General features: G+C 59.6%; 2 protein-coding genes across 8 annotated transcripts in view; one reads left to right on the plus strand and one right to left on the minus strand.

The window, feature by feature from the left end:
• Positions 1–1,823, plus strand: part of LOC105235068 (leukocyte receptor cluster member 9) — a 3,145-nt gene extending 1,322 nt beyond the window's left edge. The window contains exon 2 of the mRNA XM_034638102.1: positions 2–1,823. Within this exon, the coding sequence (XP_034493993.1) occupies positions 2–1,366 (1,365 nt within the window). The 3' untranslated portion in view covers positions 1,367–1,823. The remainder of the gene's footprint in view (position 1) is intronic.
• Positions 1,824–2,405: 582 nt separating this feature from the next.
• On the minus strand, positions 2,406–13,213 carry LENG8 (leukocyte receptor cluster member 8). Of its 7 annotated transcripts, XM_034672548.1 has the most exons (17): positions 13,073–13,213; positions 11,600–11,692; positions 10,706–10,880; positions 10,241–10,342; positions 9,374–9,484; positions 8,248–8,500; positions 7,892–8,033; positions 7,462–7,650; positions 7,173–7,193; positions 6,788–7,066; positions 6,554–6,694; positions 6,155–6,440; positions 5,482–5,583; positions 5,338–5,406; positions 5,119–5,248; positions 4,829–5,036; positions 2,406–2,716 (listed from the first exon to the last, which is right to left on the minus strand). In XM_034672548.1, exons 2-17 carry the CDS (start codon positions 11,635–11,637, stop codon positions 2,554–2,556), a joined length of 2,409 nt encoding a protein of 802 aa, XP_034528439.1. In that variant the 5' UTR covers positions 11,638–11,692; positions 13,073–13,213; the 3' UTR covers positions 2,406–2,553. The 7 variants fall into 7 exon arrangements, with proteins under 7 accessions (XP_034528439.1, XP_034528440.1, XP_034528436.1 ...); XM_034672549.1 differs by lacking the exon at positions 7,173–7,193; XM_034672545.1 differs by having other exon boundaries at positions 2,574–5,036; positions 11,600–11,688.
• Between the last annotated feature and the right edge of the window lie 2,629 nt (positions 13,214–15,842).

Genomic DNA, 15,842 nt, shown 5'->3' on the forward strand with positions numbered 1-15,842 from the left:
GGGGCCGAAGGCCGAGGCCGGGGCCAAGAAGCCGCCGCTGCGCACGGCAGCGGCCGTCATCCAGCGCATCCGCTGGGACCCGCGCCTCGACCCGGCCGACTTCTCGGTGGGCTACGCCGACCGCTTCCTGGGCGTGCGCGAGGAGCCCTTCGTTGCCTTCTGCTGGGACGAGCCGCTTGCGGCGCTCGGGCCCGGCGTCCTGGCCGTGCCGCAGCACCGGGTGCGCTACTTCCGCTTCCGCGGCCGCATCGTGTGGGACCGCGCCTCGCGCACCGACCTCGTCTTCGGCTCGGGCTCGGCGGCCGGCCGCGGGCCCACCATCCTGGACACGCTCGCCGGCGGGGGCGCGCACGACGGTGAGGACGCGCACGGCGAAGACGCCCATGGCGGCGAGGACGTGCATGGTGGCGGGGGCGCGCACCGCGAAGAGGCCCTTGGCGGCGAGGAAGCGTCCGTTGGCGAGGACGACACGCATGGCGGCGGGGGCGCGCACGACGATGAGGCCACCCATGGCGGCGGGGGCGCGCACGAAAACACCAGCGCAGAACCCCGAGCGCCCGACTGCACTAGGCTGGAAGCCAGCGAGCGGCGCAGGGCGGGAGGCGAGGCTTCCCCGTGGACAGAGCTGGAAAGGGTGCCGAAGCTGGCCGCCGCGGGCAGGACCTCGGAGCCTCAGAGTGGAGCGGCACAGGCAGCCCCGGGACAGCCCCCCACAGGAGGTTTTCCTGAGACGGAAGCAGAGTGGGGTCTTGGCGCCTGGCCCTCGGAAGGCGGAGAGGCCGCTGGAGCCAGGGCCACGGCGCCTCGCCAGCCCCGCCCCACGCATTTTGTGGCTGTCATGGTGACTGATCCCGGGCTGCAGGCGGGGGTGGCCAAGGCCCAGGAAGAGCTGGTTCGAGCCGCACCCTCGTGCGCTGCATTCATGGTACCCGCGGGGGCCCTACACCTGACGCTAGCCCTCCTGAGGCTGACAGGCCCTGGGGAGGTAGCCGCCGCAGTGGGGGCACTAAGACGCGCGCTCTTGGCCCCAGGCCTTCAGGCACCCCCGCAGCTGAGCTTTGGGAGCCTGCTTCTCCTAGGGCAGCATGTGCTCTGTGCCCCACCCTCCCCTTCCGTGGAAGGTATGGCCCGAGTGCTGGAACAAAGGCTGGAAGCCGAGGGACTCAGAGTAGTACAGCCCCTAGGTGGGCTACACCCCCACCTCACCCTAGCCAAGGTCCCCCACGGTTCTCAAGTCTGCCTTCCCCAGCCTGGGTTCAGCCCAAGGCAGGAGTTGGGAAGCCAGCCCCTAGGGGAAGTCTGGCTGTGCCGCATAGGCAGGGCAGGAGACACCTACCAGCCTCTGGCTGAGCTGCCCCTGGGATGATGGTCCCCTCAGACCTCTGCAGGAGACCACCCTCAACCCCAAAGAACCTGGGAAGATCCAGTCCAAGCAGGGAGGGACAAAGTGCTCTCTCTCTCTCTCTTTAATTTTGGTTTCTCTCAAGCTTCCAAATGGTGCTCAGTGATCCAAGGAAAGAATGAAGGAAGGAGAAGGGAGGGAAGAGGGAAGGGAGGGGAGGCAGAGGAGGAACATCTGGAAAAAAAGCAGCCTGACAGTCCAGCTGTTTGCAAACTCATCGCACATCCTCCAGTTACATGGCAGAAGAGGGGGAGGGCCAAAAAGAAAAAGGGGAGGAAGAAAAATAACTTAAATAAACACACACAAAAAGAAAAGAGAAGGAAACATGACGTGAGCTGGTGATCCATGAAGGCAGGGAGGGAGGGAGAGTAACCATTTTACCTGTGCTGAACCAAAGAAGGGTGGGGAGCAGGAGGAGGAGGGAGGGAAGGAAAAAAAAACCAGAAGAAACACTGGGGTGGAGGGAGGAGGGACACGGAGACAACTTAATACAACTGTAGACGAGGCGGCCCGGCCGAGGTCCCGCGATGGCCTCCGGAGTCCTCAGTGCGGAGTGTCGGCGTGGACATGGTGGTGGCTTGGCATCGGCATTTCTGGCGTGGGGGGCTGAGGGCGGGGCACAGTCTCTACACGGCTCCCCTAGCCCCAAACACTGAGGCCCCGGAGGGCTGGGCAACAAGAGTCTGTGGTGAGGCGGGCAGGTGGCGGGCGGCGGGCTGCTGGCCCCGCCGCGGGCGGGCACGGGCGGAGCGGCCTGTCTTCTTCCAGCCCCCCCGGCATGGGATGGGCCAGGGTGCCAGGTCGGTACCGGAGTACAAGCTCGAGAGAGAGAGAGAAAAAACACTGAGACAGCATTAGTGAAGGTGCCAGGGGGACACAGAGCAGCCCACAGACCACGCCCCCAGCCCCCCCCCAGGTCCCACCCCCTCCTCCCCCAATCCCATCCCTCTGAGGCAAAAAATAAAAATGTAGAAAAATCTCTGTACAGACTCCCCGGTGGGAAAACGGGAACAGGGACGGTGGCTCTTCCTGGAGCCCACTCCCCACGAATTAATTTACAACCCAAGTCCATGGCTCAAAAACAAAATCGGCAAAGGCGGCGCTGGGGGGCCACAGCCCTTCCCCCACCCCGCCCCCATCCGCGCTGGTGCTCAGAAGGCTGACAGCTGCGCCAGGCTGAGGCGGCAGTCGATGCTGGCGTTGTCCGGGCCCGTGTATGCCAGGCCCAGGGGCTCTAGGAAGGCCCGGCAGGCGGCCTCGCCCTCGAAGGCCAGCTCGGCCTGCAGGTAGGAGACTGGCAGCGCAGGGCGGAAGCTACGGAGACAAGAGGAGAATGTGATGAGGCGGGCAGCGGGCAGGGGAGGGCCCCACGAGCAGGGAGTGGGTGCCCCCCCTTTGGGCACCCAAAGGGTCTCCTCAGCACATTACCTGCTGACCTCTCACCCCTCCCCCACCCAGCCTCCCCACCTCCAGGGGCTTGGGGGGGCCCGGGGTGGGGTTTTGGCCCCAGCCCCGGCTGTGCCCCCCTTCACCCTCACTTACCTGTACAGGGGGACCAAGGAGAGGGGGTAGGAGGAAAGGGCCCAGCTGGCTCCTCCACTGCTCAAGGGCCTGAGCAGTCCCTCAGAAGAAGGCTCACTGTGGCCCAAGGGCAGGGGGCCAGGAAGAGGGAGTGACCCAAGGGGATGGGCATGGGTTGGCAGGTCTGACAGCTACTCTGGGGGACCCGCCCTGGCGGTTTCCCCTGCCGGGGTCAAAGTGCCTCGAATTCCTGGCACAGGATCAGCCAACGCGTATGACACGCTGGCAACAATCACTTGCAGTTGCTAACGAGACTTGGCATGTGCCAGAAAATAGCTGTTAACTCGCTGAATTCTCCCCCAGAAACTGCGTCACCCTACCCTTTAGAAACAAATGCTGAGGGAACTGTAGCCCCAAAAGCAGAGCCACCTGGCCAGCATCACACAGGGAGGACACAGCACGAAGGACATGAACCAGTCCTGCCTCGAGTCCATGCCACACCACAGCTCTGGATATCCATGGGGCACAAGAGAGCCTATTTCTCCAAACAACTGAGCTGGCCTCATGGCCACACTGCAGGGACCTGGTTCTGGGGGCTCTGGCAGGGAGGGACATATCTGCTGGGGGGGGAGGGGGGATGAGAGCATGTGGCCAGTGATAGGCCAAGGCCCCTCCTACAAGGTGCCTTCACGGCTGTGGCCCCAACCCACACCCAGCACGTATAAGTAACCAGACCGGCCCCCGCAACAGCCTGGGAGCCGCCGTCCTGCTACAGAGTGCAGACTCAGGGACAGCCCGCAGGGCCCGTACACATACCACCTCCCCATCACTCCTGAAGGTGACCACGTCCTGTGTACCCTGCCACCTTCACGTTTGTCTCACGTCCTTGTCTATTTCTGCGGCCCCTGCCCAGGCTCACCCTCTGCCTTAAATCTTCTGGACCCAAACTGGATCCTGGAGTGTGTGTCTCCTAACTTGAAGGTGACGGTCCCTCCCCAGTTCCACAGCATTCCTGTGGTTCCTAAGCTAAGTGATGTGGCCCCCTGGACCTGCTACCTCTGGCTGACGCTGGGCCAGGTGATTGTGCTGCGGGGCGGACCGGGCACTGCAGGAGGCTGGGCAGCAGCCCTGGCCTCCACCCGCTAGACAGCAGCAGCAACGCCTACATGTGCCAACGAGAGGTCACCCGACATCTCCGTGTCACCCAGGAGCATCTCACGGCCCTGACAGAGAACCGCAGGTTCCCTACCATGCGCGCGCACACGCACGCACACACGCACACACACACACACACACACACACACACAGCCACACACAGCGAACGCACGGCATAGGGGACAGCTAATGTAGAGAGAGCTTGCTCTTTTTACCTACAGTTCCCGATCTGGCTGACCCCCGCATCACACCTGGCTCCCTACATATTTCCTGCCCTCTTGAAGGAGCTCAAGTCGGAATGGGGCCTTGGTCCCATTAAATCAGAAGCTACCAAGAGCACGGCCATCTTTTCTAGTTTGTCTCTACCAAGTGGGAGCTCAGTGTCAGGAGAATCTTGAAAGGTGAACAGAGACCTCGGAGTGAGGAAACCAAGAGCCCAGAGCAAGAAAACAAACCAGGGTCCAGGGTGACGTGAGCAGGAGAGAGAGACTCAGGGGTAGAGAGGGAACCCTGGAGCAGCGAGACACAACGGGGAAGAAAGGAGATGCAGAGGCGGGCCTGGGAGACAGAGGGCCAACTGTGGGAAGAGAGGGGCTGGGGAGCAGGATACAGGTAGAAAGAAGAGATGGGGAGCCAGGACCAGCCAGGACGTAGGAGCTGGAGGCCTGACAGCCCAGGAGTGTGCGGGGGGGGCGGGGGGAAGCAGGGCCAGCAGAGCAGAGGCGCGGGGGAGAACCCAGCTTCACATACGTTTTGATCATCGCCTTGAGGGCAGCTCTGCGCTCCCGGTCTGCAAACTTGTCCACCAGGTACCCAGACATGCAGGGTGCATGACAGTAGAGCCGGAAGAAGCGGTGGTAGTTGCCCAGAGCCCAGGCTGCCCTTAGTGCCAAGGCGTGAGCCACACAAGGGTCTGCCTTCAGTTCCCGAGTCAGGTACGCCAGCTCCGTGGTGATGTCTGCGGCCCGAGCAGAAGAGGATTAGCAGCGCCCAACCCTGGGGGCCTGGGGCCTCCCCGTCCTGCAGGCAGCGTTTCTCACCTCCTGAGTTCTTGGTGAAGATATAGTAGAGGATGCGGTAGGCAGTGAACTCGCCCACGTTGCCTGGCAGGTTCTCGGCGTACAGCGACTTGAGCTGCGTCTGGCACTGGTTGAACTCCTCGTGGTCGCCCTGGAGCCCAGGCACAAAGGGAGAGAAAGACCATGAGGCCAGGACAGGGAGCCCGGGAAGAACCCCGAAGGGCTCAGCAGTCCCCTCACCTTCTCCAAGGCGATGCGGGCGTGCGTCTCGTACACCTCCACCGTGAACTCTGTTCGCACACCTTGCACCTGGAACAGCAAGAGAGCAGTGAGGCCACTGCAGGGCAGGACTCCCCAGGCGGGCCGTCCCAGCACCCCACTCACCGTCAGGTCCTGCCGTATTGACTTCATCTGCTCGCAGGCAAAGGCATAGTCTTGCTTCTCTTTCCAGTGGGACTTGACCATGCACAGAGACTTTTTCAAAACCTGAGAAGGGAACCAAATTAAGGCCCAGTGAGATTTCAGCAGTGCGAGCAAAGCCATAACTAAAACCCACTAGGCTTCCACCAACTCAGTGTTCTAGAATGAAGGTTACGACATCAGACTCGTTTAACAACTCACTACCAACTTTAAAAAGAACCCAACATGTTTGGCGAGTTACTGCTCCTGACCTCAGCTGCCCACGTCAGCGTGCCCCGGGGATGGAACATGAAACACGCCGCTGCTGCGTGTCCTCAGCCGAGGACACAAGGGCCTGACTGCCCCCGTCTCAGGAAAGCTGGCCTGGGAAGGGGCCACTTCCTTAGGAGCCAGAGGCTCAGAGCCCAGCAAGTCTGCTCACAAGGCCACGTGACCCGGACTTCCTCTCCACAACATAAGTTCTGTCTTCAAGTCACCTCTCCGAGAGCTCCCAGGCCCCAAAGTCCCGGCGCAGCTGCAGGCCCCGCCACCACACGTCAGCCTTGGGTGCTGCCTCTCCCGTCCTTCCTGCGCGGGCACCACAGCCTAGGGCTGGCACCTGGCTCGCAGGGAGAACCTGCCCTTCCCAGCCACTTACTGCCACAGGGCGCACAGTAGATGGGTCAGGGGCGCAGGTGAGACGCAGGTAGTGCTTGGTGATGTCAGGGCAGGTGCCCACGATCTGAAGTTCCTGCCAGTCTGGGTCAGCACCACTGCTCTCCAGGCTGCCCATCTGCAGCACCAGGGGCTCGAGGCGCAGGCGGCGGGAATGTCCGTGCTGGAAGCGGGCCGCCCGCTTCTGCTTCTTCAGCTCACGCTCAGGATCCTCGCACTCCAGTGCAGCCATCTTTTTGCGGCTGCGCTTGGTGGGAGCAAGATCGTGCCTGGAAAGGGAGGTCGGGGTGAACAAGGCAGACATCACAGGCTGCCCCTCCCACTACGCCCCAAGAACCCCGACCTTAGGCCCACTCCCCTGGCCACCTGCCTGGAGTCTCACCTCTTCCCACGTTGCGCCCTGCCTCGGCCCCGATCCATGTGGGCTCCCCGACCTCCTCGGCCCTTAGGGGGTGGGTTCCTGCGACCCACAGGGTGACACTCATTCCCTGAGTAAGAACTGTCTGAATCCGAGTGGGAGTCACTACACAGAAAAAGCAGGAAAGTAAGGCCTGAAGTGGCTCCTCCCCTCAAGCCCACCCTCCACGCCCCACCCCCACACCCCCAGTCCTCGCACCTGCGACGGAAGTGGCGGGTGGGGGACCGGGAGGAGGAACGGGAGCGGGAGTCCGTGCTGGAGGAAGAGCTGTTGTCCTTCATGAAGACATTGCGGTTGCCAAACTTGGCGAAGCTGCTGCCCCGGGCTCGGCCAGCACCCCCAGCCCCTGGTGTCCCTCGCTGGGACTGGGCACCCCCGCCCCTTGTCGCTGAGCCTGCCCCCCTGGGAGGATGAAGGCTGCTAGGGGCCTCCCACCGCTTCTTCTTGGGGCTCTCAGCCACAGGCTCCCGAGTCAGCCTGAGGATATAGCAGGGCAGGGCATCACCAACCCAGCGCCCCCACCATCCCCAACATCTGCCGGACGCCCCAGGAACACACCGCCTCAGGCACGAAAGGAACTTACCCAGGCGACTCAGCTAATGCACTGCAAAAATGGGAGGCAGACCCAAGGTTTTCTGTCTAGAGAGTGCTGCTCGCAGCTGAGTACCACGCACTCGCCAGCCTTCAGGGCCCCCACCCCGCCCCAGGACTGCACCCCCAGGCAGCGCCTGGACCTCAGCTCTACCTTCCTGGCCTTCCACCCCTGAGATCCAACTTTCCTGCTCATTTTCAGGGCTTCAGGTACATAAATCTGCAGGTCTCCACTTCAGCACCCAGAATCGCCCTCCGCCCCATCCCCGGCCTGGACTAACCCTGGCAGGGGCTCCCGACTCCAGTCAATGGTGTAGGCCGAACCATCCTGCAGCCGGGCCTGCAGCAGCTCCTTGAGAAGCTTCTCCGTCCGGTCCTTGTCCTCCTCCGACTCGCAGGCAGTGAAGCAGCGCTCCACATACTCCTTCATGTCCTGGGGCCAATCGTCGGGCTTCCCGGACAGGCTCCCCCTGGGGAAGGGCAGATGTGGGACTCAGCTGGGCAGCAAAACCAGTCAACGCTACTGCTCACGGAGCGGACACACGCCAGACACAATTCAAGCGTCTTCTTTTAAATCCCCTCTCGTTTCATGCTCACAGCAACCCTGAGGGAGGGACCCCTCCCCATTCTAGAACAGCAGGCTGAGGCTCGGGGTGCAGACGGACTGCCGAAGCGAGGGGACTGGGACAAGAGCAAGGGGGTGGCCATCACCTGTGGTTCTGGGCTTTCTCAGGGCTGGGCTGGGCGCCGAAACTGCTGTGCTGGGCCTCTGACGTGGAGCTAAAGCTCTGGCTGCTGACAGCGAAGGGCCGTTTCTGAATGTTGAACTTGAGACCGCCAGTCCCAGGGGCTGCTGTGAGAGCCACAAAAGCTGGGGTTAGACCTTACCCCAGCCCACCTCAGGCTGCCCCATCCCCAGGAATGGGAGACGCCAAACTCCAGAGAAGGGCTCCAGGGCAGGTGCACCTGAAGCCTGGGGATGACCCCGCCCAGAAGCGCCCGAAGCTTGGCTCTGTAAGGCCCAGCCCTCATGGCCTCTCTCCTTCCGAAGTCTACCGCCAACTTACGCTTCATCCGGTTCCACAGCTGCTGGCCCTTCTTGGGCTTGGCAGGCTCGGAGTAGGTGTGTGGCCCGTAGGCCTGGCCCGAGGCAGGCCCTGCCTGGCTGTGCTGTGTGGCTGGCGCTGTTCCAGGCTGGGGGCCGCTGTTCAGAGTATGAGCCCCATGCGGGGGGTTGGAGGGCTGAGGGGGCTGGGCTGCTGGCAGCTGCTGGGGGGGTGCCTGGTAGGACATGCTTTCTTCCATGCCAGGGACTGGGGGCTGGTGGAGGAAGCAGGTGCTGAGGGCAGGAGCAGAGCTCCCTGTGCTCTCACACTGTCCTCACACTCACACCGTCCTCACACTCACCGCATCGCTTAGCTCCCAAGCCTGTGCTGTGACCCTCCCACATCTCATTGCCCAGGGCACTCAGAGCAACTCCCTGAGGAATGGAGTGCTAGTCCCCACACTCTTCACATCTGAGAGGACTCTGGCTCAGACTCTGAGCTGTTCTCCCATGGCCCCCAGCCACTGACGGGCAGCAGTGGGCATTTAAACCCTGCTGTCCACCTCCTAGTGAGCGCCGCCCCGACAGCGCACCCATCTGGGAGTTGCTGCCTGAACACATCCCGCATACCAATCAAGACCCACATGTGATTATACACATTCTCAGCGCCCTGTGAAGTGATCATCCTTCCCAACTGACAGGACTGGCTGAGATGCAAAAAAATTACATGACTTGTAGTGATACCACTAGAGGGGGAGCTGGGATCCCAGCCCAGGTCTATCCACCTCCCCTGCGCCAGCTCCACACTCCTCCGCACTGCACGCTAAGTGCAAGGCCAGACCGTGTGGTGATTGTGCACGTATGTGTGCACGTGCTGTGGGAAAACTCAGAATACAGGCTGCCACGTTGCACACCGCTCCCACCGTCACCCTAACACCGAGCCCCCAGGCCTTGCCCAAGTCCTAAACCCATCCTGGTTTCAAAAACTATGCTTTGCCCTCCTCATTATTATTAGATCAGGAGTTGCTTGGCAGGAGAGAAGGCGGGGAGTGGGCAGCTTAAAAAATGCAGGCGTCCCCACTGCTCGCTCGCTCACAAAAACCACATTCCCCTCTTGAACACAGCACTAAGTTAGGTGGGGGCGTTACCTGGTTCAGGGTCCCCTGGTGCTGGGGTGCCGATGGCTGCTGGGGTGTGGCGGAGCCGTACGAGCTGGCCATGCCGTACTGGGAGGGAGAACCGTAGCTCTGGTACATGCTCTGCCAAAGGCACAGCAACGAGGGTCAGCGGAGGCCCAATTCCCTCCCTCTTCTCCTGCCTGCTCAGGGGCGGATGTAATCTGTGATGCTCCGCTTCGCCCTTACCCCTTCCTGTTTCTCTCCACTGCACAGATGCAACAAATTCTTTTATGTTAAAAACAACTAAAATGAAACAGAAACCTCTAACAATTCCATCCTCTATTTAATATTTACTGAGCACCAACTTTCCTAACCACCACAACAGAACCAAAAATAAAATACGAAAATCCATGCTCTAATGAAATCTACACTCAAAACATGTGCCCGGTTGCCAACACAGAACACAGCGTGTCCAGCAGCAAACACTGTGAAAGCAAGCCAGGGTGGGGCAGGATGGGGCAAAACACTGCTCTAACTAACCCAGTCAAGAGACGAGGGCTCCCTGAGGCATGACCTGGGAAGCCCTCCACACGGGGAGGACACGGAGAGACAGGGCAACAGGGGAAGAGCGCTAAAGCAGGGCACAGGTAGACGTTGCAGGCGACAGACCCAGCACGGGGAGAGGAGTGGCCAAAAGCAGAGAAGGCAGGACCTGGACCTGGCAAGGGCTCTCGACTTGATCATGGGGGGCAATGTGCTAGTGGAAAGTGTTTCAGAAGCTGTCACTGCTGTCTTCAAGCCCTCCCCTGGCCCCTGGAAACCACCCCACCAGCTCCCACTGCCACCATGCCTCCATCCTGCTGCCCACCCGCCGCCCCTGCTGGGCAGGGCACTCACCATGGGATAATAGTAGCTGTAAGGATAAGCGTAGTTGTACTGCTGGTACCACTGGTAGTACTGCTGCTGCTGCAGAGCTGAGGCCTCCGCCTGAGACACGTACTGTGGAGAGAGGCACGCGTGCCATCAGCACTGCTAGCAGGAGCCCACACACCTTGCGGCCCCCAAACGTGGTTAATTACTGCGAACACAACTGGGTCCACCTCTCTCCAAAGAGCCACAGCCACTACCCATGGACTCAGGGCACCTTAGGGACCCGGGGCACATCTCCCTCTTCAGGTTGGATTTCCAGGAACAAGGACCACATGGTGCCCTGGGCTCTTCAAGGAAACAGACCTTGCTCCCCTATCCGAGGCTCCTAGACTATCTTCAGGGCACTCTGTCCTTGTGATACCAAAGAACACCAAGCGATTCCCTCCCTGGCAACCCCCACTCAGGGCACCCAGGTCCTGGGTGCCTTCTCACTTGTGCACTGGCCACAGGCCCATTGCTGCTGGCCTTGGCAGAGCTGCCAGCGGCTCCTGCTTTGCTGATGCTGGCCAGAGCCTGGCGGGCCTTCTCCCACTCTGGGTTCTCATGCATAGGAGCCTCCATGCCGTTCTCTCTGCCTGCCCCGGCCACCATACTGTACTGAGAAGACCTGCAAACAAGGGACATCGAGTCAGTCTTTCTCTCCCTGTATACAGTGGGTAAAATGCAGACACACAAGTACCAGGGGTTGAATCCTAAACTCCCTCACACTACTTACTGGAGTCTAAACGTTTAAATCTAGAATATATTTTAATCTGTAATGCTGATGACTGCTTTCTGTCTCACGCCTTCCTGTGAGGAAAATCCGACTAGACATACAGACCTAAGGCACTTTTCCAGGTGCCTGATACACAGCAGTTATTAAATACCAAACGAAAAGAATACCAGGATCCAAAGAATTTAACGTAGCACCTAGTGCCTAGTAGGTCTAAATGGTTTATGAGTCAGTTCTGACACCTTCCAGCCAGCAGGCTATCATCACACTGTTTTGGAAAAAACAAGGTATTAACAAACAGATAAACAAGAGTATTAAGTGTTGGAGACTGCCCCTTAATCATAGTTCACGGAATGAATCATCCCGATTTTGAGAAATAAGCACTGTACTGTGAATACACAATGCTCGGAGAGGTGAAGACCTGACTTTCCCATTACAACCAAATGCTTCCCTTCATCCTGTGGCCAGAGGAGGAGCTCATCCATACTCCACCCGCAAGAACTGTCCCAGCACTTCCCCCACGCCATGGGACCTCCCATCCCAGAAGAGAATAACACTGGGTCCTGCTTCCTCTTGCCCTCCCCTCCAGCCTCTGTCCCTCCAGCCACACTAACCAATCTGTGCTACGTTGATCACCCACGTTGGCCGCCATCTGGACCTTGGGGCATAAGGGGTGGACCTCAGGAGCCAGACTGCTTTCTCACTGTCTATGAGAAAAAGAAGGTGTTAAGGAGACTCGAGGAGGAGCAAGAAAAAGTCACAAAGTGGGGAAGAGGAGGAGATGGGCTCACGAGAAGCAAGGCAGAAAAGGAGAGTTTGTGAAATAGGGACTCACTGAAGAGAATTCTGGGTGTGGAATAAAAGGGCTTCCATGTGAGGGGAAGATCTTCGCCTCCCTGCAGTGCATTGGGTGGAACATGAAAGATTTGAAAACAGGGAAGGCTGAAGGAATTTCCCAAAGGGAAACAGAAGGACCTGAAACCCCTAAGAGAAAAGGGAAGGCCCGAGGGAAGCCCTGGCACAGAGGAAAGGTGCAGAGGGTGGGATGGGGTGGGGGGACCTCAGGGAAGGGCTAGAAAGCATTCCACAGGGAAAGACAGCTCCTGGAAGGAAGCAGAAAGAAGAAGGGTGCTCTAAGGAGCAAAGTCTGTAAAGAGGGAATCTAGAGACAACTCCAGAGGAAAACAAATCCGAGAGGAAGGGGGCTCCCGTAAGTTACTCCGGGAAACGGGGAGGAGCCCCGAGTGCCCACGGGGAGCCCTGAAGTGAAGAAACGCGTTCTTGGAAAGCTCTCGAGACTGCTATTAGAAACAACCCCCAAGGGCTGAGGGGTCGGGAGAAGGAGCGCTGGAGATGCTTAACAACGTCCAAATCACCTTCCAGAAACTCCGAGTGGGGCAAAGAGGACTGCGAGAAAGCGAGGGGTGTCCTGGGGGCCTAAACCTGGGTGGGCTCGAGGCAAGTCCCCGCCGGAGACCACGACGGCCCTGCAAGAAGTGAGGAGACGGGAACGGAGACTGGGACGCCCTGGACAAGCAAGCTCGGGAAGGAGGAAGCAGGAGGAAACGAGTAGGGACAGCGCGTGGAGACGGCGGGCGGGTCTCACGGGCACCGGACGCGAGGGGCACCTAGCCGCCCCGCGGGCCCCGAGAGGGCAAAGGCGCCAGGTGGAGGCAGAGCCCGTCCGGACGCCGGCGACCCGCTCCAGAGTCACCACCCGGCAGCGCCGCGCGTTCGCACCACGGCTCCGGGGGCCTGGGGGGCTGTGGCGCCGGGGCCAGGCGTCGCCGGGGCCGCGCGTCCCCGGGGCAACGCCATCCTCCCGGAGGAACCGCCGGGTCAATGGGGGTTGAGAAAGGGGGCGCCTGGGGCCCAGGAATTCTGAGGGCGGGGAGCCCGGCCGACGGCGCAGGCGCGAGGGCGCGAGGGCGCGCAGGCGCAGTGGCTGCCAGTGTCCGCCACACCCTGTCGTCGCTCGCGCGCGGCGTCCGTTGGTGCGACGGCCCACCAGGCCTCGGAACCCGCTGGGCGTAGGGCCGGAAGGAGACATCGTCTCCGCCCGCCCGCCCGGCGCTCCCCATACCCACCTCAGCCGTTCGCCCCCTGGACTCGTCAGCAGCGGCCCAAGACGACAGCGACACGGCCGCGGAACTGCTCGCGACCTGGCTGGTTCTTGTCTTCCTTGGGCTTCGACGTTCTGACCGCGGCGTCCTGACGTCACGCGGAGGCCTCGCCCCACCTCCCTCGGCCCTGCACCGCCAATGGGCGCCGCGGGTTTGAGTTGAGCCCGCCCTCCGCTTTCGCAAGGACGCGTGGGCGTCTAAGGCAAGCCGGAAGACAGGGGAGGGGACGGTGGCCCCGAGGGGACATACGCGGCTGAGTCGGCCGGCACTGTAACCGCGCACGCAACCCTATTTTGGCTCAGTGAGTGGTAGCCATTGTTGTTTCGAGATAACAAGTTGTAAGACTGCCTTCGTACAGCGATGTGGAAGCCCAGGGCAGAGAATGGTGAAGTCGGAGAAAGGGAGTGAGAGCAGCGTCCAGCCAGGATGGGGAGCTTCCCTAGTACAGAAAATTGCAGAGGCGCCCTTGGCCGAGGACGCGGCGCGTGCAAACACGGAGGCGGGCAACGGGCAGAGTCTGGGGACCATGGGGGGAGCAGGTGGCTGCGGCTGGGTAGATGTGTGCAGGGTCCCGGGCTGAGCGGATAGATGTGTACAGTTGGGCAGGTGGGGGTCTGGGGCTGAGCGGATGGGTCTGGGCAGGGGGCCATGTGAGGGCCAGAAACTGAGCCGATAGGTCTGTACAGTTGGGCAGGTGGGGCACCGGGGCTGAGCGGATGGGTGTGTACAGGTGGGCATGTGGGGGTCCGGGGCTGAGCGGAGAGGATATACAGGTGGGCATGTGGGGGTCTGGGGCTGAGCGGGTAGGTTGTACAGGTGGGCATGTGGCAGCCCCTGGAAGCGCGCTGGGGCCAAGCTGCGGAATGTGGACCTGGAGGGTAGCAGTGTGCCACATGTTTCCACCCAGGCTTCTGACCGATGACAGGACCCGGTCCAGCTCAGGCACCACTTTTTACTGTTAGAAACTTTTGTATTGATGACAGGGTATCATTTTGTTAGTTAGCACAGTTGGTCTTTTCTGTCCTTTCACTTAAAAAAAAAACAAAACTTATTTGTTGTAGGACAATTTGGGGTTTACAAAAAGTTGCAAAGGTAATCCAGAGTCCTGGGTACCCTCCAGCCGGCTTTCCCTAATGCTATTATCTTGCATTCCTGTAGTATATTTGGTAAAACGTAGAAACCACCGCTGGCACATTCCGGATAACTGCAGCTTTATTTGAATTTCTCTTTTTCAACTAATGTGTCCTTTATGTGCCAGAGTCCAATCCAGAGGACCCCACTGCATTTAGCATACCTTTACTTTCCACCATTAAATTTAAGGTGGGTTTCTGATACATACTGTGTAGTGGGATCTTTTAATCCAAGCCAACAATCTCTGCCTTTTAAAAGAGGTGTTTATAACTGCATTTTTAACGTGATTTTTGGTATGATTATGTGTAAATCTATAGTCTTGCTATTGGGTTTCTATCCCATCTTTGTTTTCCCTTTCCCCTTTTTCTGCCTTCTGGTTTGAGGGTTTTTTTTTAAATAGTCTATTTTTTAGAGCAGTTTTAGGTGGGGTCTTTGGGAGGTGTTCTGCCTCAGTTCCCCTTGGTGGCCCTGCAGTCGGACTGTGATGCCTGCGGGCTGTGGCGATGTCAGGGCTCACCTTGATGTCCTCCGTCTCAAGGATCACGCTCCTTCTTTGCCTGGTGCTGAGTCTTGAGCACTGTTGTTTTACATATTTTGTGTGGCCTTTTGGTTGTTTGAGGAAGGAGAGCAAATCTAGTCCCTGTTCCTCCATCTTGGCTGGAAGTGAAAGTCCTCATATGTATGATTTTTAAATAAAAATAGATTTCCCTTTTGTGAAAGTCATGCAAAATGGCCTTTCTTGGTTAAAGCCTCCAGGGTAAAGATCACTACCGGGCCTGTTGGCGGGAAATCAGCTGGCCTGAATCTCAGGGTGCTTTTAGAATATCTGCATACATCAGCTTCAGCTTGTGGACAGGACTCGGGTCACTGGAGGGCAGTGTTTGGTGTGCGAGCCAGTGGCGCAATGGATAACGCGTCTGACTATGGAGGGCAGTGTTTGAGATCAGAGCAACCAGAGCAGCTGCGGGCAGCCCAGGGTCTGGCAGCTCAGCTAGCAGCAGTCAAGAGGAGAAACTGAGTCCAGGCCTGGCCCCCAGAGTCCCTCACTGGAAACTGCGGTCGATTTCTCCCTCCCAGCTTCAGGCCACTCCCCATGGAGAGCTTCCTCACTCATTCCTTGCCGTGCACAAGACGGAGATGTTTAGGAAGCACAAGAGCAGCTCGCCGTGGCAGGCCCCCCGCTTGGGCCTGACAGCTGGCGCTCCGGGCCATCAAGCCCTGACCTGAACCCCTTGTGTACAGTTTTGAGCTTCAGGCTGCTTCCGTTTCGAGGGGCAGCATGGCTTGTGTCCCACACGGTATATTACCCTGACAGCGCTTGGGAGTGACCCCATCAGTGTTTCAGAGGGGGGAGATGAACATTCACACCAGGCGGGGGTTGGAGTTGGGGGGGAGTAGTCTGTTTTTGCTGCCCAGCGAGTTAAGGGAGACTTGTGGTCTAGGAGAGCCATGAACTTGGGGATCTAGAGGAGGGCCTGGGGAAGCTGTCTCACGTCGTTGTGTCCCCCCACCCCCACCAGTGGGTAAGGCCCCTGAGCTCCTAGAGGTCATGTGACTGCCCACGGCCATCTGGTGGTGAGTGGCTGCCAGGGCCCTTAATCAT

Source organism: Ailuropoda melanoleuca, chromosome 12 (genome assembly GCF_002007445.2).
Source record: "Ailuropoda melanoleuca isolate Jingjing chromosome 12, ASM200744v2, whole genome shotgun sequence".
NCBI lineage: Eukaryota > Metazoa > Chordata > Mammalia > Carnivora > Ursidae > Ailuropoda > Ailuropoda melanoleuca.

Coding starts and splice junctions, on each gene's coding strand:
- LENG8 (XM_034672545.1), bottom strand. CDS start 11,637: ATGGCGGCCAACGTGGGTGATCAACGTAGCACAGATTG. Junction 10,881..11,599: donor GATCAACGTAGCACAGATTG/GTTAGTGTGGCT, acceptor CCTTGTTTGCAG/GTCTTCTCAGTACAGTATGG. Junction 10,343..10,705: donor GGCCTGTGGCCAGTGCACAA/GTGAGAAGGCAC, acceptor CTCTCTCCACAG/TACGTGTCTCAGGCGGAGGC.